The 26,420-nt window shown below is 41.4% G+C and overlaps 1 protein-coding gene across 14 annotated transcripts in view; it reads left to right on the top strand.

Moving 5' to 3' along the window:
• Positions 1 to 4,111: 4,111 nt before the first annotated feature.
• Positions 4,112 to 26,420, top strand: part of mecom (MDS1 and EVI1 complex locus) — a 165,402-nt gene continuing 143,093 nt past the window's right edge. For all 14 annotated transcript variants that reach the window (XM_034114607.1, XM_034114600.1, XM_034114603.1 and 11 more), the window contains exon 1: positions 4,112 to 4,403. In XM_034114607.1, the coding sequence (XP_033970498.1) occupies positions 4,367 to 4,403 (37 nt within the window). In that variant the 5' untranslated portion in view covers positions 4,112 to 4,366. The remainder of the gene's footprint in view (positions 4,404 to 26,420) is intronic.

The following is a 26,420-nucleotide window of genomic DNA, read 5'->3' as shown; positions in this document are numbered from 1 at the left end:
ATTAGATTTAAATGCAGTGAGTTAGTGTGAGTACAGCCTGTGTGAATTGTTAAAGGTGAGAGTACAGTAAATATATTGGGATCTTTACTTTGTGGTCTATGTTATAAATGTTTGGTAGGACTGTCTTGCTCCATGACTGTAGATTCATCAGTAACTCAACTGTATGTCTCGAACACTACAGCGTAAAGCCCACTAGGGGGCGGCAGAGTATAATGAATGTACCTCGACTCAGCTTCATGCAATATGAAGGGAGTGAACACTGATACAGAACATACCGCACTTTGTGGTCATGCTACTTCATGTATGGCGATCTTTATGATTTGTTGTAAATTATTTTTAAAGTGCAAATGAAATTCGTTTAAATGGTTTCCAGAGTTTATTTTAGTAGTGAATGTGTGCCATCTTATTCCATTACTCATAAAACAATAACAAATACGCATTACCAGCGTTTTAAAAACAAATTATATTACCTTTGTTCATCTTGATACACAAGTTATTTATGCTAAACAAATGCATAGTTTAAGACAAAACGAACATATTTTGAATATTACAAGATTGTATCAGGAAAATAGGCCAGAAATGGTTTTATTTTTGAATAAGTCATATTATAGGATATTAAATTACAAGGGTCAATCAATCAGTTTTATTTCTCACGTTTCAATTGCAGTAAAAGTTGATGTTGGCATTAAAAAGGGTTTGAAGTAAATACTATAAATGTATGACTGGGTTTTACTTCGAAACTGCAGGCGTTTCCATTTTGATCTAGACACTGTTAAAATACAACACAAAAATCGAATTAAACATTAAGTGAATATGTATGAATTATTATGCATGTTGAACCAAATCGCTTGTATAAAAACATCTTCTTCTTTAAAAGGCATTTTTAAAATTTTAACAGGGGATAATATACACTCTTCGCCCAGTGAGGAGGGATTATTTCCTCTTGTATTATTGTATCGCATTAGCTGTTCATTGGGAGCTTTCACTGCGTCTGATTGGCTCTCCACACAGGGGCAGCACGCGCTGAACCGAACACATCCTGCAGGTTTTCACATTATACTGAACACTGTAACAAAAAGCAGGAGGGAGGGGAATTTATTGCAGTATTAGCCTATATATTCGCCATAGAGGTGTGAGAAATAGGTGAAATAAATTGCAACAAATTAACCCTGTCTGCACACTTGTTCATATTTGTCTAATATTACGTTTTAGATTATGTAAAGCAATAATGGGCCTCTGTTGTGTAATGTGGACTTTTTTAAATTTGCTATTCATAATTGTACCTTCGTCTGGGGTTGCTTATGTAGACAAGCTTATATGTTTTATTTAATTTTGATTTCTCCTTCTTACATTTAAAAAAAACTAAATATATTTTTTTAATTCGAGGTTCAGCCTTATCAATATTCCCATTTTCCCTCTTTTCTCCAGTTTGTGCACGCTGCTTCGCTCGGACACAGCAGTGATAAATATCCCTGTTGATCACTTGATTGATTACCTTGCTCAAAGGTCACGCGGGCGCTGGTAATTTCCTCGTGCCGCAGGCTCCTTTTCACTTTTACTCCACAGACCCGAGCACAGAGCATGTTATTTTTTAACCCCTGAACAGCTGTGCACGCTATATACTGTAACAGGCCTGCAGTGAAACGCACTGTGTGTCTGAATGAAGAAGTCTTTTAACAATGTTGAATTAGACTGTAGTGTGAATTTAACGCAAAGTGAGTGAGGTGAGCCAATCTTTTTAGTACTACTCGCCACCGTGGGGGTCTCCAACCCAATTAATGTTTTAATAATTACAGTGCACGGGGCTGCGGGGATCATAATAAAATATGTATTGAGGAGGCAGAGGAGACGAGGGGAAGAGAGGGTGAGTTATTGCGGTGAGTGAAAACTGTTTCCATTTAGGCTAATTCCTCCCTCTCGCGCCACACTCTCGCGCACGGTGTTCAGGCCTGCCCACTTAATGGCATCATTTATGTCATTACAGCAGAGGTAGAGGTACAGTAAAGCCTCCCCTTTAATGAGATTCAGAGATGTCCCACTTTGGTTTGAATCTTTGTGGACATTAAAATAGATCTGTAAAAGAAAACGATTTGATAAGAACGTTACGTAACTTACGTGCCGTGGTGTGTGTGTGCCTCTCCCTTTGGCATGTGGTGTAAAGTAACTAAGTACATTTACTCAAGTAGGCTACTGTAGGCTACATAAGAACAATGTTGAGGGACTTGTACTTTACTTTAGTATTTCAATATTTGCTACTTTGCACTTTCTACTCTACAACAATTCAGATATTGTACTTTTACTCCACTTCATTTATTAGTTGGGTTGCAGATATATATATATTAATGATAAATAATATGGATCAACACTTAAATCAGACTTTAGTTAGACCTGGAGTAAATGCACAAGCTACCCTGCAGTATACAAGGTCATTACAACTAGCTGCACCTTTACCAGCTTTGAGAACACTTTAATGATCAATAATTATAATCAAAACATATCATATATATTATTCTGAAATGGACCAATCTGCAGAATGACTACTTTTACTTTTTGTACTTTAAGTATATTTAGATGCTAATACTTTTGTACTTTTACTTGAGTAACATTTTGAATGCAGGACTTGTACTTGTAACAGAGTATTCCTACACTCTGGTACTTCTACTTTTATTACAAGATCTGAGTACTTCTTCAACTTCTGCCGTTTGGTTGATGATAACTTTTTCTCTGGCTTATTTCATATATGTTACTTCCCTTATCCCTTTGAGTTTGTCAGGAACAGAACACAGGTTTGTTTGCCCAACTGCGCATAGATCATATCTGTGTGTGTATCTTTGTTTCCTAAATGGCTTGGCCCTATATGATTTTTCTTTTCCACATGACATGGCATGATGTCAGGACTTTAATGAGTTTCAACACAGTTTAGAATCGATAGCTCGAGTTCACGACCCATTAAAGAGTTCACCTGCAAGGTCAGCAATGATCTCATGCGGATCTAATTAATTGGCAATTACGTTAGTAATACGCTGTCTCTATTTGGGGACAAAGCACCTCTAAGATATCAATGCGCGTGCACAAACTCACTGTACTTTTTCATAGTTTTCAGCAATCCAATCCAAGAATGGTAACAAATCACACGTTTTTGTTTCTGGTACTTCTTGATATATGACTCAGTATCTAAATATGCTTCTATAAAAATGTTTATGAGATCACAGCAGACATGCAGTGGTTTTATTGACTTTTAGTGCCATGCATTTATTGCCTTTTTTTTCTTTAATGCAGAGCAAAACGAAGTAGATCCAAATATCAAATCCACCCACTGAGATGAAGGTTTTCTTTCTAGATAAAGCCGTTTTCCTACTAAGTTAAACCAAGTGAAAACATCCCTTTTCGAGCCTCCAGTATAATTACCCAGTGATGAAATGAACGCAGTGCAACAGAAACGTCTCAAGCAGCCATTAATACTGAGCACTTAACATATTAATAATTGTCAGCACAAAGAGAGAGGGAGAGGGAAACCTGGGCACTCTCATATTAGAGCTGTCATCCGCGTGCCCAAGCGGAGAGGAAAGGGGGGGTGGGCTAGTTATACATTAATGTCATTCCGTATAATAGTCAAAACACAATTAAAATATATAAAATCTGTAATGACCTAAACCAGTATTGGTAATGTAAGTGAACGTTGATTAATGTGGGGTCATTTTAGGGGAAAAGGTGCGCAGTTAATATGTTATGTTAATATTATGAATGTCCTTTCTGCAGCACTGCAACAAATCTCCATCCTGAGTCATTTCATTTAAAGCTCTTTGTGAAACTTTTCCTCCTTTCTTGGATTCACATATTTCTATTGCATTGCGTAGTTGTAGCTTTGACTTTTTGGAGGAGTTTTGTCCAATTTGGCACATTTTTCTGCCGTATTTTAGAAAAAATGGCTCCTATTTCGAGATACGTCCCGAAGTCAAAGCTGCATCTGGACGCATCTCAATGACAAACTTTCCTCACGTGTTAGATAAACAGAGCGACTTGGAAACCAGAGGCTTCACCATCATTGGACATTTCTTGCAGTGTGCCCTCTGCTTTCTCGCTCACTGATCGGTGAGAAACTCCGAGGAGATGTCCCGCACATCTTGACCGGATCAGGTTCATATCAAAGTGATAAATCGTCTCAAACTTTTTTTTTTTGGCACTTGCTGCCGGCAGATCTGTGGCAGTCTGTGCGCATGTGCGAAGGTGTCCCAGACTGACAATGCTGGAGAGATAGCGCGTTTTGGATTGAGAAACCCAGAGAAAAAGGACAGAGAAAAAACAAAAAGGAGGAAAAAAGATCCAAGAAAAAATCCAAACAAACCCACGCCGAGAGACTGGCACCATGAGGTCCAAAGGCAGGGCACGGAAACTGGCCACGAGTAGGTGCAACATCCCTTTCTTTTTCCTTTTCAAACATCTTATATACCTACAGACTGTCGCGTTTATCAATACTTTCTGTTACGCTTTCCTTTCCACCCTCACTTTTGCCGGTTAAAAGTTACAAAACGATGATATTGTCGCGACAAGAAGATGTAAAAGCTGTTTAAAAAGAAGTTTAAAGTTTACGCAGCGATGGAGGAACTTTCTGCAGGGCGTCCGCTCCTGTATTGGAATTGCTGGTTGCATGTAGTGGGCGCTGTAGTGTAATATCGTAGCTTAAAATGTCCCGTGCATCGGCTGCTGTGTTGCAATCTGCTGCACACTGCTGCTGCGGCTGCACGGGGATCAGCTGCACGGGGAGCAACTTTGGGGGAAAAGGCAGTTTGACGGAGATAAATAAGGAGAAAACCAGGATTTAGACAGGCATGGTAAATGTGGGGCATCGTGTTTGTAGCTCTTGTTGTGTTTTGTGAGTCATGCAGTTCTTTCTTATTAGTGTTAAATTATATGGTACACTTTGTTGTTTTAATCTTAGTGTTTATAGTTTACAGACTTTCTGATTATTGCTTGAGGCAGGCGTCTTACTGTGTTAATTTAGGATAAAATTAGTTTGATTAAATTAAGCGTAATATGGAAACACTCTTGTCATTAAATCGATTTAATTACTCGGACCTAATCAACTATACGAATGTATGCAACGAGATGATTGATATGGCTATTCATGCATTGATCTGCTGCAATAAATTATCTAGAATTATATTCCTTTTTTTTCAAAAGCTATGTCAATCAAACCCTAGTATGTTAGTAAAATATTAAAAATATTTTTTGACATTATTCCCATAAAACGCTCTGTATTAATATAGAAGTTTATTGCAGATATTTGTTGGAAGAAGTTGACTGAGGTCAAAACCAGAATGCAACAATGTACAGGCCTGCATTATTGTGCTGTTTTAATACGAGTTACAATTTTCATGAAATTCCGTTCAGTTTAGCAAATAGACTATCTGTTTTTTGCATAAATGCGAATTAGAAAAACTACACGAAATGTTACAATATGCGTTAGCAGCTGCATATGTCTAAAACAGTGTGGTCAGTTTACGCGAATACGCATCATGTTATGGAGTTCCTGCCTGTGGTCAGTTGAGCAAGGCTCTCTTTAATTGTCTAAGTGGAACAATAGAGGCTAATGCAGACATCCTCATGGAGTTAAATAAACACAGTAAGTATATGCCTGTGATTCTATTGAATGTTTAGGAAATATTGTGACATGGATAAGGAAATAGGTGCACACACAACATAATCATCTGAAAGAAAACACTTTTCTTCGCGGCCCTCCAGGACTCTCGTGCAACACAAAACTTTTTTATTACAAACGCACACATAGGGGATACACTTTTCCACAAAATTGCAAACCATTAAACCCATTCTCTCATAAGGTATAATTTAAAGTGTATTTAACGATTATTATTCTCGAGATGGAGGATTTCTCTCTTCGGTCAGAATGGGTGGGGGGGGTTTATGTTCTGGACCCCAGCCAGGTCTGCGCAGTGTCAACAGTGAATATTTAAATTCCCAGACCCCTCATAAGAGCTGTGCTGGTAAATGCGTTCAGTGTGTCCGGAGCAGTCGTGTTAAAACGGGCATGGCCTCTTCTCAGACCGGCGGAGTGATTACAAAAAAAGAAAGAAAGGGGGGGTGGATGTAATAGAGGAGGTGATGGAGAGGTGGTAAGAGTGATGGATGGAGGTTGACTGATTAGTCCGCACGTCCAGATGTAATGCGGTGCGCCACAAAAACTCGCTTCCCAACTAAGTATAGCCAAGGCCGCACCCCGCGGTGAATTGTGGGCCATACGGAAAGATGGAGAAGGAAAAAAAATGGGGGGGGGGGGCTTTGATGATCCAAACTAGGCCTAATTAAAGGTCCACTTAGCATATTTGTGTCCCAATAAAAACCTTTTATTATAACGTGTTTAGAGGGCTTTGATAATTTGTTAGGAATAATTGCAATGACGATTAATCTCATAGACCTGTAGTGTTTAATTCATTGTTTTAGGTAGGCTATTGTTAAAATAAATCGAAGTAAAGAAATATTTGGGAATTTAACAAGTTGCAATGGGGCATTCAACCCCATTTTGTATTCATAGTAGTTATCTTTTCACATTTACCACAATATGTATTGGCACGTTTCCAATTAGAAGGTCGGTGGTTCGACCCCCATCTCGGGCAGTCCATGTTTCCTAACCCTAAATCGCTCCTCCATGCATACGTCACTCCGGATTAAATCGTCAGCTAAATAACCTGTAATGTGATTTAGTCAGTCATCACTCATTGATTCGCATGTCCAGCAATGTGGCTCATATCTATTGGCACCCCTGATTGGCACGCGGGAAGATGTGCGTGCAGAGCGAGGCCTCTCCTCTCCGGCGCGCGGGGAAGTGCGTCGTTCCTCCTCACATTGTGCAATGGGCCATGCATCTCGCGTTTGTCTGGCGGAGCTCATTAAAACGCTTAATAGATCGGCCCATTTAAAAGGTGAGAGGGAGCGGGCCGGCGCGAGGAAAGTGAAATAGAGAGCCCATTAAACAGCCCTTGTTGTCCCGGAGCGGTGCTCTTTGCCTGCGCTCCGCTTGGTGTCAGAGCTCCGTATACAAATGCCCCATATCTCCTGCAGTAATGGCCCGGGTCAGGAATCACTGCGCAGAGGTTAGGCATACTCCAAGCTTTTGTTAATCGATGCTTTGAACTCGTTTTCCCATGCAAATAAATGACAATAGAGCCCATTTCTCCTAATAATGGTTAGATTTTTTTGATAAAGTTTCATTTTGTGAATCAGGAATTCATTGCATATCAGTCAGTAAATAATGCTTAAACAACAACAGGGAAAATCACTCAAGTATTGGGATGCATGTTTGGGAAAATATAACTCATTGCCATTTTCACATTATTCAATTAGAGGGAATGAAACATAATTCACATTATCATAAACACATATACAAAAATTATTATAGTGTTTTTTTTTTCAAGAGGATCAATATCCAAAAATGATTTATTTTTATTAACTTGTGACTTTTCTGCACCACCATAAGCAGATCATTTCATATATTTTGCCTACCAAATATTGAACACATTTTTGATTAGTCGTGAAGCCATCAAGTAACAATTAAGGACAAATCCATGAATTAGTTGACTTGTTATAAGGGAGAGAAATACATTACTTTACCATATCAGTTTACTTGAACAAATATTGAATCCACTTAATTTATGGTTTGAATGTAAGATTAAAGCATTTGCATTTGAGTTAATGTGTTTGCTTTGGATGAAAGTTTGGCCCACTCTAAGTTGAAGTCACATGAAATTATTGTGTGAATAGGTGAACACGCTTCCTGTCATTTACTCTACAAAGGCAACCGTTTTTTACTTTAGTCAAGGATTTATAGCAAGTATGTGATCAGTGTACAAAGCTGCAAAACACTGAGTGAACAAGCAGCCGCAGCATTTCTCAGGAACTCTGCTGAATGCTTGCCAAGCCATGGTGTAAAGCATATCACAGACAAACACACACATTGTACCTGTTTAAGTGCGTGCGTGTGTGTGTGTGTGTGTGTGTGTGTGTGTGTGTGTGTGTGTGTGTGTGTGTGTGTGTGTGTGTGTGTGTGTGTGTGTGTGTGTGTGTGTGTGTGTGTGTGTGTGTGTGTGTGTGTGTGTGTGTGTGTGTGTGTGTGTGTGTGTGTGTGTTGGTGAGTTTGGGGTAAGGGGGGGGCAGGTTGATATGACCCTCTCATCTATCAACGCCCTCCATCTGTCTGACATGTTGTCCACTTTCCTTGTCTCTTACGATGGGAGAAGCTTCTCCCCCCCCCCTTGTTTTTTTTTAAAAATGGCTCTTTTGGAGGGTCTCTGATGTTAATGAGTCGTCCAGGTCCCGCTCTCAGGGCTGTAAACACAGAGCTGATGAGGTTAGTGGTTTGTTTATGCACTGTTGTCACCCGCTTGAAGGATGGCCCCTGTCCCGAGCAAAAGGGAGCTTCCAGGCCTTGTCATGGGTCCCCTGAAGGCCCGGCCCCAAGGGTCTTCTCTCCCTCTCTACTCCCTCTTTTCCAGCTTCTCTCCTGCATTTCAGTCCATAAAGAGAAATTGATAAAGCTTTAAAACACTCCGACAAGGTTGTAGTGATCGTGCACAGACACAATACAGAAGATTCCAGTTGTTATAGTTTACTTTGAGGTTTATTGAAGTTGTACAATACCAGTTTACTAATACTACTAGTGAGAGGTGTGTGCCCTCCCTCTTCTGTCACCACCAAGTGTCCAAAATAATACTGCAAGAGTCATCTAAACCAAATAATATGATATGCCAACGAGAAAACATGAATTTGCTTCTACAAATGGCTGCATGATTTGGTAAATAATTGAGATTATTTTGACTGATATTGGAAGTATGATATAGTTCAGATTCATGGTCATCATCAAAATATATGAAAATCATCATGATTCATATTTAGTAAGGGCATCTGTGTCAATACAAATGTTTTATTAAGTCTGTAAAATATAATGTTATGCCAAGATATTTCTATCATAAAACAATACTTCCTCATATTTTATTTGTGCACTAGTCCATGGTGCGATTTAGATACATTTTTTTTAATAATTGTGCAGCCGTACTCCTACACAAGCATTAGTTCTTGAATGCTTGCCCTGGTGGCAGGTCAAAGAGTGTGTCGTTGCACTTATGGGTGATATGTTTGTATGTTGATGGTGTGTGTGTGTGTGTGTGTGTGTGTGTGTGTGTGTGTGTGTGTGTGTGTGAGAGTGTGTGTGTGTTGTTGGGGGGTGGTATAGTGCAACGACCCAGACAGGGCAGTGTGGGAACACCAGGGGATGGAGGCCAGGAGCGAGGGAGGGATGGAGGGAGGGGGGGAGGAGGGGTGTGCAGCAACATGTCAAGCCTGGGAACCGCTGTGTGTTTACCACAGGGAAACCGTACCAACACAGAACAATGAGCGAGCCGTAGCCCTCCTAAATAATAAAAAAAAAGGCATTTCTGCTTTCTTCTCCTCCCCTAAAGGTCATGCAGTCAGAGATAGGGAGTCCACACAAAAAGCCTCCAGTCTGTCGGCAGTCTGGTCTGGCCGAGTGCGGTGCCAAGGCTGAGGTCATTATCAACAGAGCGGTCCCAAGCTAAGCATATTTTTATAGATTGTGCTCGTGTGTGTTTGGAGGAGGAGGCGAGCATGTGTGGACGAACCAAGTTCTAGTGCACGAAACAAAAGGAGTGTGCGGAGTGTACGCAGTCGTCAAATGTGTGACAGGCCGCCATTTTCTCATCACAAATTGCTCTGAGATAAATGGCATTTTGCTGAATGGAAAAGTTTACCCGCGGACATCAAACTGATTTGTGTCGCTATGATGTCTGAGGAGTTATAATGTCCACAGATTGCTGATGGTGCGCTTCGCCCGGGCTATTAATGAGGCGGTGTTGAAGTTAGCACTCCTCGGCGCGCTCGGAGAAAAAGATGTCTGTTAGCTAATTAAAGAAAGTCAATCATTTTATACTCCAATCAATTACCTGAAGCAGGTGGTAGAAACAGGGCCCGACACTCTGGCCCCATGTCTCACATCAGCTAACTACCCCGAGTCACTTTACTACATTGTTGAGTGCTTTTACGAGCAGAAAGGCTAAACAACAGGCTTCATATGTCTTTATTCTGGCTGCCAATCTGTGTGTGCTGCACTTTACTTCTGACTGCAGACATGATGTTATGTTTGCGTCATTGTACAGGCTGCAGCTTGATCATGTAGCTTTTTTTAAATAGAACATCTCAATTAAAAAACGTTTTATTTGACTTTATTTATATTTGATTTGTTATCATATATGTATTTGTTTATATGATTGTATTATGTATTATTATATACATATTTTAATATTTATACTAATAATAAAACATTACATTTTCATAGCGTTTTTCCTCATGCTCAAATACGCTTTTGTGTAAATACTGTATATTTATCTTTTATCTTACGTAGAAAAACACAACAGCATTGCTTAGATAAGGCAAGTATCCTTGTCTTATTTGGTTTCTAAAGTATATGAAAAAAATGAGGTTAGATTTTGTAAGTACAAAAAATTGTCATCCAATGTGCATATTTGAAAACCCCTTAATTTCATATATCATCAATATACCTTTGAATGAATTGCAAATATTTATGGCAATTATGCTAAAGTACTTGTGGACATTTTAATCTTTTGAGTCACTCTCATTTAGGGTTGACAGAAAGAAAGAGTGTTTTGTTTTTTTGCTCTTACACACTTGAGAGAGCACATACTCATAAACAGGAATTACCCAACAATCGCTTTGTGAGCGTGGTGATAACAGTGTGTTCCAGCTCCGCTCGGGGATCTCCCTGGGTGGAGCAGGCTGGCCCGAGGGATGGTAGGAGTGAGCAATGATGGGGAGGGGGGGGGGGAGTGTCGGTGGAGGAAAGTAACTTCTGATTAAGAGAGGCGAAACAGGGCATCGGGTCATGCCCATCTGCAGCTGAGAAGGGAGGACAGTTCAGAGAGGTTTGTGTGATTCCTGTACACCTTTCATCTCTGCCACAACAACCCCTCTCCACCCTGAGGCTCATTAAGCAGCGACCTCTCACCCCGCAGGACGGGAGAGATGAGGGCAGGCGATGTGATCAAAGCTGCGGCCCTTCCTGATGAAGTTTGCGCCGCAGCACAGTCACCTGATTGGATCCGATAGCTGCTGTCTCTCCTGCGTCTCAGAGCTGAAACACTGATGCTTACAGTGAGAGACACGGAGAGGAGAAGTCATGACAAGCTGTGAAGGAATTATTAAAGGGGAGATGGTCAGGGACAGGAAGGTCAATCATCGTAAAACATGTATTGCATTCTTTTCTGATGGTAGTTATCAAAACACTATCTTTGAACCATTTTCACACAGAGTAAATGCACATTTGAACTCGGTTTGAGAAAAAAATAACCTTTATTTATCCCGAGGGGAAATTAGGTTGTTCACTCAGTTGGTATTATACACAGTACAATACACACACATTAGGTCTTTATATGTATATCTGACAGGGAGCAGTTTGGTGCCTTGCCCATGGGCTCTGTATTTATTTTGGTCCGATCGGGACTTGAACCGGAGACCCTTCAGTACTCAAGCCAAGGCGCTACAGACTGAGCTACTGCGCCCTTAAATGACCACCCTCGTAATGCCTCTCACATTCTTAAGTATCTTGCTGCATTAAGACTAGTGCTGCTAATCATGATTAATCCCAAAGTTTAAGTTTTACAATTCTAGTATTTACTTGTATTTTGGGGGCAGATAAAACAAATGCACGTGTGGTGTTGAAATGCATGAGAAACTGGTCAGAGAAATTAGAGGGTATTTTAGTTATTATAGAAATTCTGAATGATTGGCATGAAGTCAGACAATCTTCTGACACTTAGCTAAAGCATGGACTAAGCATACTGCAGCTCTATCTGTTCCTACAGTGGTGACCCTATCACTATCTCACACTCAAACAAACGAGCATGCTTCAGCTAAATGCCTTTCCTCCGTCTTCACCACAGGTAGTGATGGTTCTTACTGATGTTTCCAGTCAGTGCGGTTCATGTCTCTTGTGCTGATTCCTCCGCTTTCTTTGCCTTTTCACTGGAATTCATTTGGTAATGTGATTAATTTGCGTTGACGTTTCAAGGTTTCCAGATAAATTGCAAGTTTGAGCGCGTTACTGTTCAAATCCCTAATTAAGACCTGTCTCTGATACAAAAGCTCTGTTTTTGGGATCATCGTTCCACTGCATGCTTCATCGATGTTAACCTCACAGTTCCACTTCCAATCACTCGCCTGAGAAAAAAGGAAACGCCACGTCCCTGTCCTCAGAGATTCTGTCTTGATCACTTCCCCTCTCCGTGCATGTGTGTGTCTGTGCACCTTGCGTGTGCGCACAAGTGTTGTTGGTCAGCCGGGGTCGCAGCAGAGGAAAGAATGCGGCCGTGGAAAGGAATGCAGGGCTGATTAGCGCTTCTTACCTGTAAGTGAACTGGACGTGCCGGCGTGTGATGAGCCCGAGGAAACAAGGGAACAATAGGACAGTAGAGATTCCTTTCCACGCCGCATTCCAGCGATGCTGCGGCCGGGGCCCCCCGCTCCGAGCTTTGATGAACCCTCCTCGCAGCTTCCTGGGATTGTCGCTCCTCCACAAACACAAAAACATAAAGCGGTCGGTGAGCGAGGCCCGGGGAAGAGAGAGCACGGCCCTCCTCAGGATGTCCTGTTTTGATTAGCGTTAGCATCCTAAATTCACCATAGAAATATTATTCTAACACAGAGAAGAGCTTAGCTGTGACACATCCACTTCTTTCCACTCTGCGACCTGTGGGGTCAGATACACTACAATGAGCCAGGAATCAAAGGGGTGCTCCTCACCCAGTGATCCGACAGAGGAAATCATGAGAGGAAAACAAGGCGATAAAACGATAGGGAGAGGCTTCAGGGAGAGGCAACAGGTGGAGGGTTCTCAGGCCAGTGCTTTCAGAGTTTTCTAAGAACGACCTGTCCAATTCTCGAATGACTGTTATCAACTTGATAATATATTGGTAGCATCTCTTAAATGTGTAGCTGTTGTTTCTTTAGTTAGAGGACAGGAAGTGGCAAGAGTTGAAGATGTTTTGAGATCAGAATACTTTATTTATCTTGGGTGGAAATTAAGTTTGGAACAATTGCTCCATTTTACAATAAATTGAGAAGATATTCCTGCTCAATTGAAAGAGGGTGTCACTTTATCATAGTGTTTTCAGAAAAATATCCGAGTGGGTAAAAGCTGATACATTTGTGCTTACTAGTTTGGGATCCAACTTGTGTTTTCTCAGTCTTGTTAAGCCCTTTGTCATACCATTTTTAGGGTGGCAAGCTTCAAAAACGTTGCAAATGAATGTGCCAAAACACATGCAACTGAAGAAACATTTTCACATCTTGACGAAACATGCGTTTACTTAAAAGCACATGCATAAACAAAATTCTGTGAGTACAAAACGCTGCAAATAAAAATGTGAAAGTGCTGCAAGAAGCTCAAAACACAAAAGAAACGGGGACACTAAAGTGATGCACACAGCTGGGACCGGAAATGTGTTGGGCTATTGTAGCGTGTTTGCACCTGTCGGCCCCCATACATGTTTGCTAGAAAACCCTTTACCTAATCTCTTTTTATTCTTTTATGACTCATGGATAGAAAAGTAAGATGTAAACCAGATTCAGGAAAGTCGTTTTTTAAACAGCTGAAATAGTTTAATCTCAAAAACTGAGCTGCTTTCAGTCGGCTGAACTTCTTGATAAACTGAGGATACTTTCTTATATGTACCATACTGGTGTATTTTGGAGCTCTTACACAGTGTCCTCTTTCAGCCGCCCGCACTACATCTCCTCTGTCTCCTGTGGAATCAGGGAGCAGCGAAGCATTGCAGCACGGTTTGTTGTTTTGCTGCTGCTTGAGGGCTTTAGTTTGACAGGAGGGCACCACTTTGTTCACCTCAGTGTCCAGAAGGGACCCCTAGGGGCCTCTGGGCCTGGACGTCTCTGTCATGGCTGTGGCAGAACTGAGGCGACGGGGGGGCCGTGCCGCTCACCGGGTCAGTGGACAAGCTAATCGATTTTATCTCCGTTTCACACACCACGCCAAACCCCTACTGGCCTGATATTCACATGTTCACTGCTCAGAGGATTAAGCTGCTTCCATCTTCTGTCTCTCGCTTTTTTCTCCCACCACATTTCTTTTACTTTGTTTTGTCTACATCTCTTTATCTCCTTCCCTCTCCCCTTCTCCCCCCTTTTTTAAAGAGAGCATTTTAAATTTAGCCTCCATGCCCGTCTCGGGGTTGGCGCTCCCCTCCAGGGAGGCTGCTTCGGGCAGACGGAGGAGCCCATGTTTTCTCGGCCATTCCTCTGGATGAAGCGTTGGAACAAGGGAATGAAAGCTTATAGGGAAAGGTCTGGAAACTACCCATTCATCTGTGTAAGGAGATACTGCGCTGACAGTTAGCAGACGGCCAGCCAAGCACAACACGGGACAGCCGCGTGGGCCTGACAGAGCGGGACCAGACCAAACACTCCTCTAATATCTGTTGGAGGAAATAACATATGTTAGCATTTTAGGCCTTTCAGACGCCGCGCAGAGTGACTTGAGTGTGAACAGTAGAATAAGTGAATGATTACTGGTGCAATCATAACTAATATGGTAATAAAGAGGAGCGGGGGGGGCAACAAAGTGTAGCACATTATGATTACGTACTGTCATTTACAGTAAGTAGTGGAGCAAACTGGGGTTAGTTCAATTATCTTCTGTTGAAGGTAAAATACCGAAAAATTGCAAAAAAAACACACAAACATTTTAAAGTTAGACAGTATTAAGGAGTTTATTTGCAACTTTTATGAGGTAATAAGTGAACTGTGGTACTTTTTCACTGTTTTTTAAATATTTTATCAGCATTCATGAGTCTCTTTTGTAAGATTTAACTTTTGTCCCCTACATTTTCATCAATAATTGTATTGATTGATGTTTTTTGTGTCCTTCCTCTGAGACCCCCTGCCCTCTCACCTTCCCATCAGCCACTGCAGCAGGGCAGAATATAGCATACCCCGAGGGCCAGTATCACACGCATGAAAGCAAAGATTTATGTGCACCCATAAACACATGCACCTACACATGTTTGAATATTTATCCATCCTTAAAAGAGATTTGGACACTCACACGGACATGTATACCTGCTTAGCTGGGATGGGGCAGTGCATGGTGGGACATTGCAGGTGTGAGTCTCTCTGCCCGGCCATTAATCGCTGCCATCTGACAGTTCAATCTACGAGGGGCCTGAGCGGAGCAGCCGGCATGGTTACCAGGGCGGGTCATTACTGAGCACGGAGGCAGCCAATCGCATCAGCGATCAATGACAAAGGCTGGAGAAGGGGGCAAAAAAAGTGATGGAGAAGTAGAGGGGGTGAGATGTAGGGAGGGGAGAGGAGAGGTATGGCAGGATAAAGGTAGTTATGCCGCTGAAGGTCAGTTCTTGGCTGTGCAGTGGATGACAAACAGGCTGTCAGCCGCCACGAAATGGAGATATTCATGTGATGCTGCACAACTAAAAAATACGGCCCCTCACACACAGACACAGTCATCGCCATAGCAGCTTGATTGAGAATGCAGCGGGGGAATTTAGTGCGAGCCATTGTTTTATGAATTCCATATACAAGGTGTTGGCAGTCGGCGCCACCCTTTTTTAGTGGTCAGTTTTTCGAGCTGCGCTGTAGTAAAAAGTAATGACTGGCTGCGGAGAAGAAGAAAAAACCGCCACAGATTCCCAGAGGACCCGCCTCCGCTGCCCACCATGTAACCACGGGGACAGCTGCCATGGCGAATTCCGTCCTCTAGTGTTTACCCAGACCCCGAGAAGTCCAACTCTAACAGAAGGAATTCCTCACTCTTTACAACATTTATCATATTTCATAACCCATTTTCACCTTCTCACCCATGTTCCTTCTCAGAAATGTTTTTCAAATGTTGATGAGGCGATTTGATGTTGTGGGTGACAGTATTTGGCCGGGGCTCTTGATAAAACAACAGTGAGATCTCTTTTTTTTTTCTTCCCAAGAGGCCTAGAATAGCAGACATGGTCGTTTATCCTGCACTATCTCTCAGCAGATCCACTGGCCCTCTCTCTCACACACACACACACACACACGCACACGCACGCACACGCACACGCACACTGGCCATCTCAGCGTGGACACCACTGAGTGATGATGAGTCATTATAGAGAGTGTGCCCTTCGACCTCCTCCAGTCTTTATGGATCGCTCTCTGGCAGAATCATATTCCCTAATGCCAAGTTCCTGTCCATCTGCCGGCCTGTCTGTCAGACAGTCAGGCCCCTCGCTCGCCCTCCTATACTCTCTCCCTCTCCCCTGAGTTTCACACACCAGTTCATCCCAGACATCTCTGTTTATTTTAATAACAAACAGGGAAAATATCTCCCGTTCCCATTACCAAACGTTTGAGTATGATAGTTTTCATGTATCCCATAGCGAGAATAATGGACATAAGTGTTGATTTGTGCAGATCATTTTTAGATGAGAAAGGCTCTAAAAATGTATTCAAGGGTGTGTTTTTAAGACGTTTCGTATCACCGCCTATCATGTGGGAGATTCAATTCGCAGATGGGGAGTCAATGTTGGCGCTATATATTGATTTGTTTAATAGTTAAGCATTTATTTTCTTGCTGTTATTATAAATTAGTGTTATTATTTGAGTTAATTTAAATATTTTACGTTATGTACTTTTGTTATGCTTTTATTTGAAAGGCAGATTTGGGCACATGGTGATCAGGTATTAATTGGACACAGGTAGAGGTGTGATTAGCGCACCAGAAAGGGCAAATAGTCCTTTACCAGGAACAGATTCAAAAGTCCCGGCAATAATGTCATTTTTGTGCAGTTTATTTCAATGATTCACTATCATACAGTACTATGACAATGTGTTTTCCTACCTTGTGTCTTTCCCTGGTAAAAGACAAATATATACATTATCACCAAGTGCCCTAATGACCCTGTGCCCAAAGCTGCCTTCAAAATAAAAGCATAGAGAAACTACTTAAATCAACTCAAATAATAACACAAATCAATACAGTTGTACAATAACAGCAAGAAAATAAATGTATAACTATGAAATAATATAAATCAATGAATAGCTCCGACAGATTAATTGTCTATTCATTGTAACCAGTGTTGGACAAATACTCAGATCCTAGTACAAATGCTGTGGTCCTAAAATACTCCATTACAAGTAAAAGTCCTGATTCAAAATTGTTACTGAAGTAAATGTACATAAGTCTTATCGAATAAATGCAGTGTTGTAGTCAAGACACCAATTGACGAGTCCAAGTCACTCTTGAGTTCCCAGTTTTCGAGTCCAAGTCCGAGTCACCTAGGGAGAGTCGGAGTCGATCCTTAGAGTAATGTGTAGGGATGTCCCGATCACCTTTTTTTGCTCCCGATCCGATTCCGATCATTTGATTTTGACAATCTGCCGATACCGATTTTTCCCGATCCGATCTTTATGCAATGCATTAAGAGAAAAAAAAGGTAACAGATAATGGCTGGTCATCCAACGCGATGAATTCAGCTATCTTGGCTGTTATTTTTTTGGCCTTTTCACTGTTCTGGGGCAGTTTCTCTTTCCTTTTGAAAGTCTCTGAAAGTGTCGGTTGTTTCAGTGCCGTTACCCGAGTGGCCGCTGTGTACTCGTCGTGTTGTTGTTGGTGTTTGTTTCTCAGGTGGCGTATTAGATTGGTCGTGTTGAACGTAGCTCTGTTCTTTCCACCACGCGGAACCTCCGCCTTGCAAACATTGCATCTGGCTGTTACACTGCCTTTGCTTTCAATTTTATAATACTTCCAAACTCCTGACATTTTCTCTGTCCCGACTCCCGAGTCACCAGCTGAACGTAGCCTCTTGTTAGCTTACTGCTACTATTAGACACTGCGCCCACTCTGTTGCCAGATTTGAGAGAAATAAGCAACCAGGTCTATGAAAACAAGCCCAAAAGAAGCAACACATACATGATGAATAAACCAAAACTAAGGCCTCAGGATGACTTTAAGACGTGAACATGGTCATTTTTGTTTTGTAACATTAAATAAAATAATAAAAATATTTTATAAAAAAAAAATAAATAAAAAGATCCCGATCCCCGATTTTTTTCTCCCGATTCCGATCTTTTGAAAATAACGTGATCGGCTCCGATCCCCGATCACGTGATCGGATCGGGACATCTCTAGTAATGTGTTATGGAGCCTTCTCTTCAATCTTTTTTCCACATAACGAGCATTTTGCGCTGCTCTTTCCCAATGTGGAAGCAGAATGTGTGAAAGCATACAGGACGATGCGGGGTGTGTCTCTGGACATCTTTAGACTGGAATAAAGGGGGCGCGTGCCCAGTACGTGAACTCGGCTCGCAGGTGCACACGACAGGACAGAGTACATCTGACTCGAGACAAAACTTGCTCGAATCGGAGTCCAAGTCGGAGCGTCAATGTACAAGTCGAGTCCGAGTCATCGCGGGTGAAAAATTCATGAGTCCGAGTCAGAGTCATTGTGGGCAAAAAACTCACGAGTCCGAGTCGAGTCCACGTCAATCAGGCCGCGACTCCGAGTCGAGTCACGAGTCCCAAAAATCGGCACTGGAGTACTCCATCTCTGATAAATGTACTTCAAGTATCACAAGTTATAGTACTCGTTATGCAGAGTTGATCTTTTCACAGTATTATATTATTATGGTTATTATATTATCCAGTTTTATACATGTAAGAGTATTGTAGTTTGTCGATGTAGAACAAATATAGATACACGTACCATATCATGTCTTGTGTTAAAATAAATGTGTAAAAAGTAAAATATTTGCATCTGAAATGTAGTGGAGTAGAAGTATAAAGTAGCTTTAAATGGTACAAACAGTACAAACAGTTCAATACTTGAGTAAATGTACTTTCCACCACTGATTCTAACCTCCCATGCACTTCAATGTTAAAATTGTCATGCAGTAATCTAATACATCTCGTCACATGTAAATGTTTTCCCTCCATCTACTTCCTCACTTACTTACTAGAGTGGTAATTCCTCAGTGCACAGAGAACAAGCAGTTTCTACACATCCTCTTCTCCTTTCCTGTTACTTTGTTAATCCAATACAATGCCGAGGGTTTTCTGTGTAGATCAAGCTGCTAATATGTTTTTGTGTAGGCGCTAGCATTTGATCCTTCTCTCGACAAATGCAATTTGTTTGTCCTGATTTGATCAGCTGGAGCAGCGTAGTTCCATGCAGGTAAACCTCGATAGGAGTTAAAATGTTTGTGCGTCTGCGAGAGGAGAAACTCTATTACAGGTGTCCTGGACCGTGGGGGCCCTGCTGCCTCTGATGAAATGCTCTTTGGGTGTTAACGCAATTGTGACTTCGCCCTAGCCTGGAGACTAGCCACCTCTGGGGCTTTAAAAACTGGCTCTGAAAGGCAGAAAACAAAGTCTGGATCTCAGACGTACAATTACAATGTTGGAAACTTTGACGGGCACTTCCTGATGTATCATCCGCTGGGACTCCAGAGAATGACGCTGTATAATTTTGGTAATGTTTTTGTGGAATAAGCATTGTTGTATGTGTGCACAGTGCAATGCGACTGGTAAAGTGGTATTGCTCCACAGCCAATGAAATATAGCTTACATGTGTTTACCAATTACGTGGAACCTACAATATAACACTCTAGCAAGCAGGCATTAGCATTGGTAACACGGCTGCCGGTGAAAACAGGGAAACATGGCTCTTTGACTGAGAGTTAAGACTTTCTGTTAAATTAGGAATCCATAGGGGCAATAGGATTCTGTTTCTTTGTGACTTTGCACTCATTCGAGGAAATAACACTGCTTTACGACTAGTTCCTCAGTTTTGTTGAAGAGAGCTCTTTGTTGTTAAGAGCACAGTTACAACTTGCTTTCTGAATCTCCTCTACTTTCAGCATTCATTAGATGACAGAGTTATTATTAAAATGTTAAACTTGGTTCAAGAGTGGTGCAGGAATGAGTCCTACAATTCAGACATGAGTTAGCATTTTGACTACTTTCAGTTCCCTTGTCTCAAAGTCAACGGTTTCTTGAAAGTGTTTCTGGTAAGAAGCCTGAAATAAGATCTGTGGTTGACACAAGCTTGAGAGATTTTCATGTTTTAAAATACCAAACGTGTAAACGACCGAAGCTTCTATGTGTGTAGAAACAGCTGTTTGCTAACAAGTGACTAATTGACATCACTTTACACCGTCATGCTGAGCATTGGCCGCCTTTAGCTTAGCGGTGGTTACGTGAAGTCATGCTATTGAACGTTAGCCTTTACTTCTGGCAATTGCATATATTAATATTGCAATATTACAAAATCCAATGGTAAACTCCCATTGCTTTTTGTCAAAGGAGCCCTTGTGATGCTTACTTACGGTATAGGTGTTACCGCACCACTCTATTTTGTGATAGCTAAACTCCAATTTAATAGAAAACTCGTCACGGCTGTCCTCAGATTGAGACACCACTGAAATGTTGCTAGCCCTGCAAAACAAGTGACCCATTTCAGCCCCTTAAGGGTTCAGAGACATAGGGTGCATGCTGGCTGCCACATCGCCCCCCCCCCCCCCCCAGAGCCCCCCAGATCAAATACAGGTATGATTTATGTCCCCTGTCTCAGCCTTCATGTCGCGTGTTCTCCTGCTTTGGAGATGTTGGTCAAACCCAACTGCAGTAGTAATTTGTCTCCTTACATGTGTAGGAGGTGCGGGGCAAAGGTCAGTGAAATGAAAATGACCAGACCTGATTTAATTGTTGTATCTTTTTGTGGTTTCGAGACAGGATGTCTGTCTGAATGTCTATCTGTCTATTTGTCCATCTGTCTCGCTTCTGTCCTGGCGCCATGTTTTATGTCAGTTGTTGGAGACCCTGTGGCTGCTGTCGGCCATTATGGCTCTGATGGGATCCAGCAGGAGATCACTGCAGAGATCTGTGTCGGCCCGATAGCATCATTATCAAAACACAGTCTGATGGAAACTTTTTCTCTCTGGATCTTATTAATGGTATTCCCCGATTTGTCAATTTCTCATTTAAAATTGGAACATTGGTTGATCTGGAATTATTATCAATTCCTGCCTGATTTTCTTTTTCATGTATTCTGTAAAGTACAACGGTTGAACAAGTATTCAGATCCTTTAAGTAAAAGTACTAATACATTTGAGCCAAAATACTCCAGTACAAATTAAAGTCCTACATTCAAGTAAAAGTACACCAGTATTATCAGCCAAGTGTACTCGTTCTGCAGAAAAATGGCCGCCATATGTGTTATATTATTATATTTTTGACATTATGAGTTAGTTAATTTTGTTGAATCATGTAAAATGTTACTGTTGCAGACAACAAAAGATTTGATAGACTAGTTATTCATGTCTATAACTTTGTTTTTTTAACTTTTGGTATACATTTTATCTCGTGTTCCTCAATTTGAAAAGTTTAATATTTAGACATACATTATGTTCAAATCTTCATGTCTCACAGGTTTTCTATGTCGTGAAGTAAAAGTATAAAGGAACATTAAATGGAAATCCCATTGAGTAAATGTACTTCCCCCAGTGGGAAAGTATAACCCATAGGCCTAATATCTCAGACATACACCTTTTTACCTCCAATTTCCTCACCAGCTCGGCACATGTGACAAGGTTAAGCCAGCAAATTGTGGTGAGAAATGCTTCCTGTGTGTGATTACATTTATCATGTATAATTAGGAAGTTCTGCTCTGTCTACACATGATGGCCTCTGACCCTCAGTGTGACAGTTGTAGGTTGGTGTTGCCAGACACCCAAATGTGTTTCCGCTGCTGGATCGAGTGTCTTAGATTGACTTTCTTCCTAAGCCTTTTGATTTTTAGAAACTGCTAGTCTCCAATTCCCTCTTTTTCACTGAGAAAATTAGTATGGACCACAATTTCGGATAAATGAGTGATAGCTTCTTATGCAGACGTAGATTGGTGCAATCCCTTTCACTCATTTAAACCATTACAACCCTTACTGTTGGTATGCATCAATCATTGTACACGTCTTTGATTAACAATGCAACACCGACAAGAACAAGACCAGTAACTATAGTTCTATTTATTAAAAACAGCAATGCTAACAAGTAACTACAGGAGACTACTCAACGTCATCTCGCCGAACATTAGCCGCCTTTAGCTTAGCGGTGGACGGTGGTGACGTGAAGCTATGCAACCAAACGTAAGAATTTTATTTCGGGCAATTGCATTTACGCACAGAAAATGAACATGTACAAAGTGAGGTTAAAAGGTATTTCTGCCCATGCACGAATGTTTATGTTGACGAATGGGTATATAGTATGTATGTATGAATTAGGGTTGCATATCGTTGACTTTTTTACGATACCGATACTGATACCACTGAATGATACCGATACTCAACCGATACATATCGTGATACTTTCATGTTGCATAAGGGAAACATTGAATCATCCCGCAATTACTGCCATGAAGCGCTTTATGATATAGTTAACATGTCAAATGAATATTAAATTCAATTGTGGGACTTGGACCTTTTAGTACTGAACAAACAATGAAAAACACGTTATCTATGAAGAAAACAGATTCTGCAATATCATTTATAACAACCATCAGGCGTGAATAGTACATCTTGTCAATGGAAAAAGAAAATAGCATCAGTATAATCAATATTCTCTATCTATATCTATATAATCGAGATCTCGGCATTGCACATAAAACAAATAGCATCATTAAAATCAACATTTGCCTGATGAAAGAAAACAAATCCCATCACAGTTCAGTTTTGTGCATTCATCTTCAAGAAGATGAGCATATCTGCTCTCTGGATCCAAACGGGCCCTTTCACAGCATAGGATATCACCTGCTGAACTGAATACTCTCTCGCTTGGCACGCTGCTTCCCTGAACACAAAGGTACTTGGTTGCCATACGAGACAGCATTGGTTGGAGGTTGGATGTGTTGCCACCTTTCGCAGAAATAAACTTCTTGCAGTGGTTACAGACCCCACCATTCAGACTGGCAGTGGTTACAGACCTCACCATTCAGACTGGCAGTCATATGCAGCCACACTTTAGATTTTCTAGTGACTCGTTTGCGGAGTTTCACGGCGAAATTATCATCGTAATTCCGACGGTTTGGGCGCGAGTTTAAGGATATTACACCTCACTTTTATAAAAAAAAAAAAATAAGTATCGAAAACCGGATCTGATTTCGGTACGGTATACCGTAGCCGCCAGTAACCGGTATTTCGGTAATACCGGGAACCGTATGCAACCCTAGTATGAATGTGTATTTATAAAATCATCCATCTGTTTTTTTTACCCTTCATGAGTTTGAATTGAAGCAAGGGGTAGCAATTGGATGACATAATAATAATTCTTAACATGTTCCATATGCATATCACTGCTTTGTAATACAGCTTTAATTCAACTTTAAATATATTAGTGTTTACATTTATACTTCATTAAAATATGAGTTTTCTGAGCGAAGCTAACAAACTAAGTCGATCAATAGCAACACTTTAAAGCTTCTATAGGTAAAGTAAGTGGGTTTTAGTAGCATGAAACCCCCCTAGCAATTGTAACTTTTTCTTGTTTTGTTGAGAAACACTTCCCTTTCTTGCCTGTGCGATAGTTTTCTAATTATTTAACCCCTTCTGTAAATCTTAGCCTTTCTTTCTCCCTCTGTTTTCCTAACTTTACCTTCCTTTCCTCCTGTCCATTGCTCTGTCATTCCTCCTTCCTTTTCCTCAGTGCTCGTACCCTTTTTGTGTTATAATTCCCACCTATTATTTCTGTCCCGAGCCCTCATTAGTCATGTCGCTGTCAGCCGCCAGCTGCAGACACACACACACACACACACACACACACACACACACACACACACACACACACACACACACACACACACACACACACACACACACATAAGCACAACCGCAACGTATTCTTGCACATGCACAGGTATGGAAGTCATCAAGTCGAGGTCAAAGGTCCACCTCATTACCCAGCTCCAGTGAAAACTTTCTGTGTGTTTTATGCACTGGTATCAGAGAGCAGGGGGAGGGAAATGAGGAGAGGACGAGGGGGAACAAGGGGTTTAAAAAAAAAAAAAATGAAAGAAAATGAAGATGTGTTTTTAGGAGGAAATACAAGAAGGGAGAGTCTATAGCCAGACAGAAAGACTTGTTCTTCATGTCTGTGTCTGTGCCTCTTAATACCTGTAAACCAGGTCAATATAACTTATGGGATAAGGTGGAGTGTTTGAGTGAGAGCCCAAAACACTGCAAATACAAAACACTGCAAGATGTTCAAACACGGAAACGGGGACACCAAAAAGTGACGCACACAGCTGGGACCGGAGCGCTTGTTGACGTTCGGGGATTATAAAGTTGACCAACTGTCACTGTCACTGTTGGCAGAGTTAGTCTGTTTCATAACTGTAAGTGGTGTGTCAGTATATTTTGTAATGACTAGGTTAGCTTCGTTAGCTAGCTAGCTTACAGCAGATCTGCAATAATATCGGAAGGAATCACGCTGAAACGGTCATTTTAGGTAAGTTTCCAGTGACTGTTGGCCAACCTTAAAATCCCCGAATGTCAACAAAGCTCCGGTCCCAACTGTGTGCATTACCTTTTAGTGTCCCCTCCCAGCGTTTTCTGTTTGCAGCTCTTTTAGTAAACCCTGCGTATGTTCGTCGAGTTGGTGAATGTTGAGCTGCGCGGCGACATACATGACTGGTGTTTCCTGACGTTAAACACAACATCTTTAAAATAAAGTCATTAGGAGCAGTCCAACAGAAGCCCATTCATTCATTCATCCTCTTCTGCACCCACACACACACACACTCTATCTCTCTTCTTTCTTCCCCTCACACACATGCACTGCTGGGACATGATACGCTGACATGTGACAGAAAGCAAAGCAGGAGTGTGTGTGCGTGTTAAGCCTTGGAGGTCAGATAGGTGTGTGTGTGTGTGTTGGGGCTTCAGCTGGGAGCAGTCAGGGGGACACTGGTGATGCAGACTGACATGGGACATAAACACTCGGTAGTGTAGTGAAGGGGCCCATTGTCTCCATGGCCGCCATGTCAGTCTGTGTGTAATGGAACGATCCGTCTCTGTATGTTTGTCTAATTGCCCAATCTGTCTCTCTGTCTGTCTGTCTTCTGATACGTCTATCTCACTGCCTGACTGTGTCTTTCTTTCCCGTCTATATTTACACTCACATTTCAGGCATGACGCAGATCTTCTTGTCCCAAATGTCGGCCGGATGATCTGCCAACTCCTGGAAGGCTGTGTCTGTTTCTTGTATGCGTGTGTGCTGGTAACATGTGTTTTTCTGTGTCTCCCTGTCATGTCATTTTACGATACGATGATACTTTATTGTCAGATTAAGTTTGTCATTTTCATTTGCATCATATCAGCTCAATTTGCAACAAATACTCAGACAAGATACAAGGAAACAAACATTTAACATACTATTACAATCACTGAAGACACTATTTTCAAGACCCTCTAATGTACATTTGGATTTATATTTAATTTTAGGATTGACTGGTGCATCAAAGAGTGCTTGAGTCCCACTTTATCAAATTGTGTGACCCTGTATCTCTGATTTGATGAACACAGTTAATGTTCTCTGTTAATGATATGGTTGTGGTCAGAGATAATGTAAATATGTTGTTTTTGAAGATTGATTCATAACGTTTCACAGGTTGTATGTTGACCTACAGTTTTGAGCAGTGTTGACTTTAAAGCGGTGGAAAAACACTTGTACCAGGTAGTATTGCAATACTGTAACACACATAATTCCCAATAAACATAATAATTTGTCTACTCGCTGCAAAATACCTAGGGCAGGGGAGAAAATAAATTGTTGTTTTGTCCTGGTACAGATATATTAAATGTGGTCTTCCCAGGATTTCGTTTTTCGGACGCACAATCACTCCATGAATAGAAAACCTATAACAAGACACATGAAAAGAAGGAATACACAACAAAAGCTCTGTTTGTGTCTCAAAAATGACCACATTTTGGATTGTGCCATAGTCGGTAGCAGGTGGAGCTGCTAACAAGCCCAGTGGTTCAGAACATGCAAGGGAGTTATTAGTTGTGGGATTTCAGAGCTGTGGCCTAAAAAGAAAGGAGGTAAAGGTGTGCGGAGGATATGAGATCTTTGGGGTGGAGGTGCCGGGATTGTGATGAGGTGTGTGAGATTAATGGGAGTGAAGTTGCAAAAAGAGGGGGGAGGCGAGTGAGGGTGAGGTGCTGCTGAGGACATGCTGGATGGGTGTTTGAGGATTTGTCTTTGTAGGTTTCTCTACATGTGCTTGAAGACAATCATGTTCTCACCTGAGTTCAGACTGGAGATC

The sequence above is a fragment of the Trematomus bernacchii genome, unplaced genomic scaffold (assembly GCF_902827165.1).
Source record: "Trematomus bernacchii unplaced genomic scaffold, fTreBer1.1, whole genome shotgun sequence".
NCBI lineage: Eukaryota > Metazoa > Chordata > Actinopteri > Perciformes > Nototheniidae > Trematomus > Trematomus bernacchii.
The sequence above is the reverse complement of the archived record's forward strand: the minus strand, read 5'-3'. Positions and strand labels throughout refer to the sequence as shown.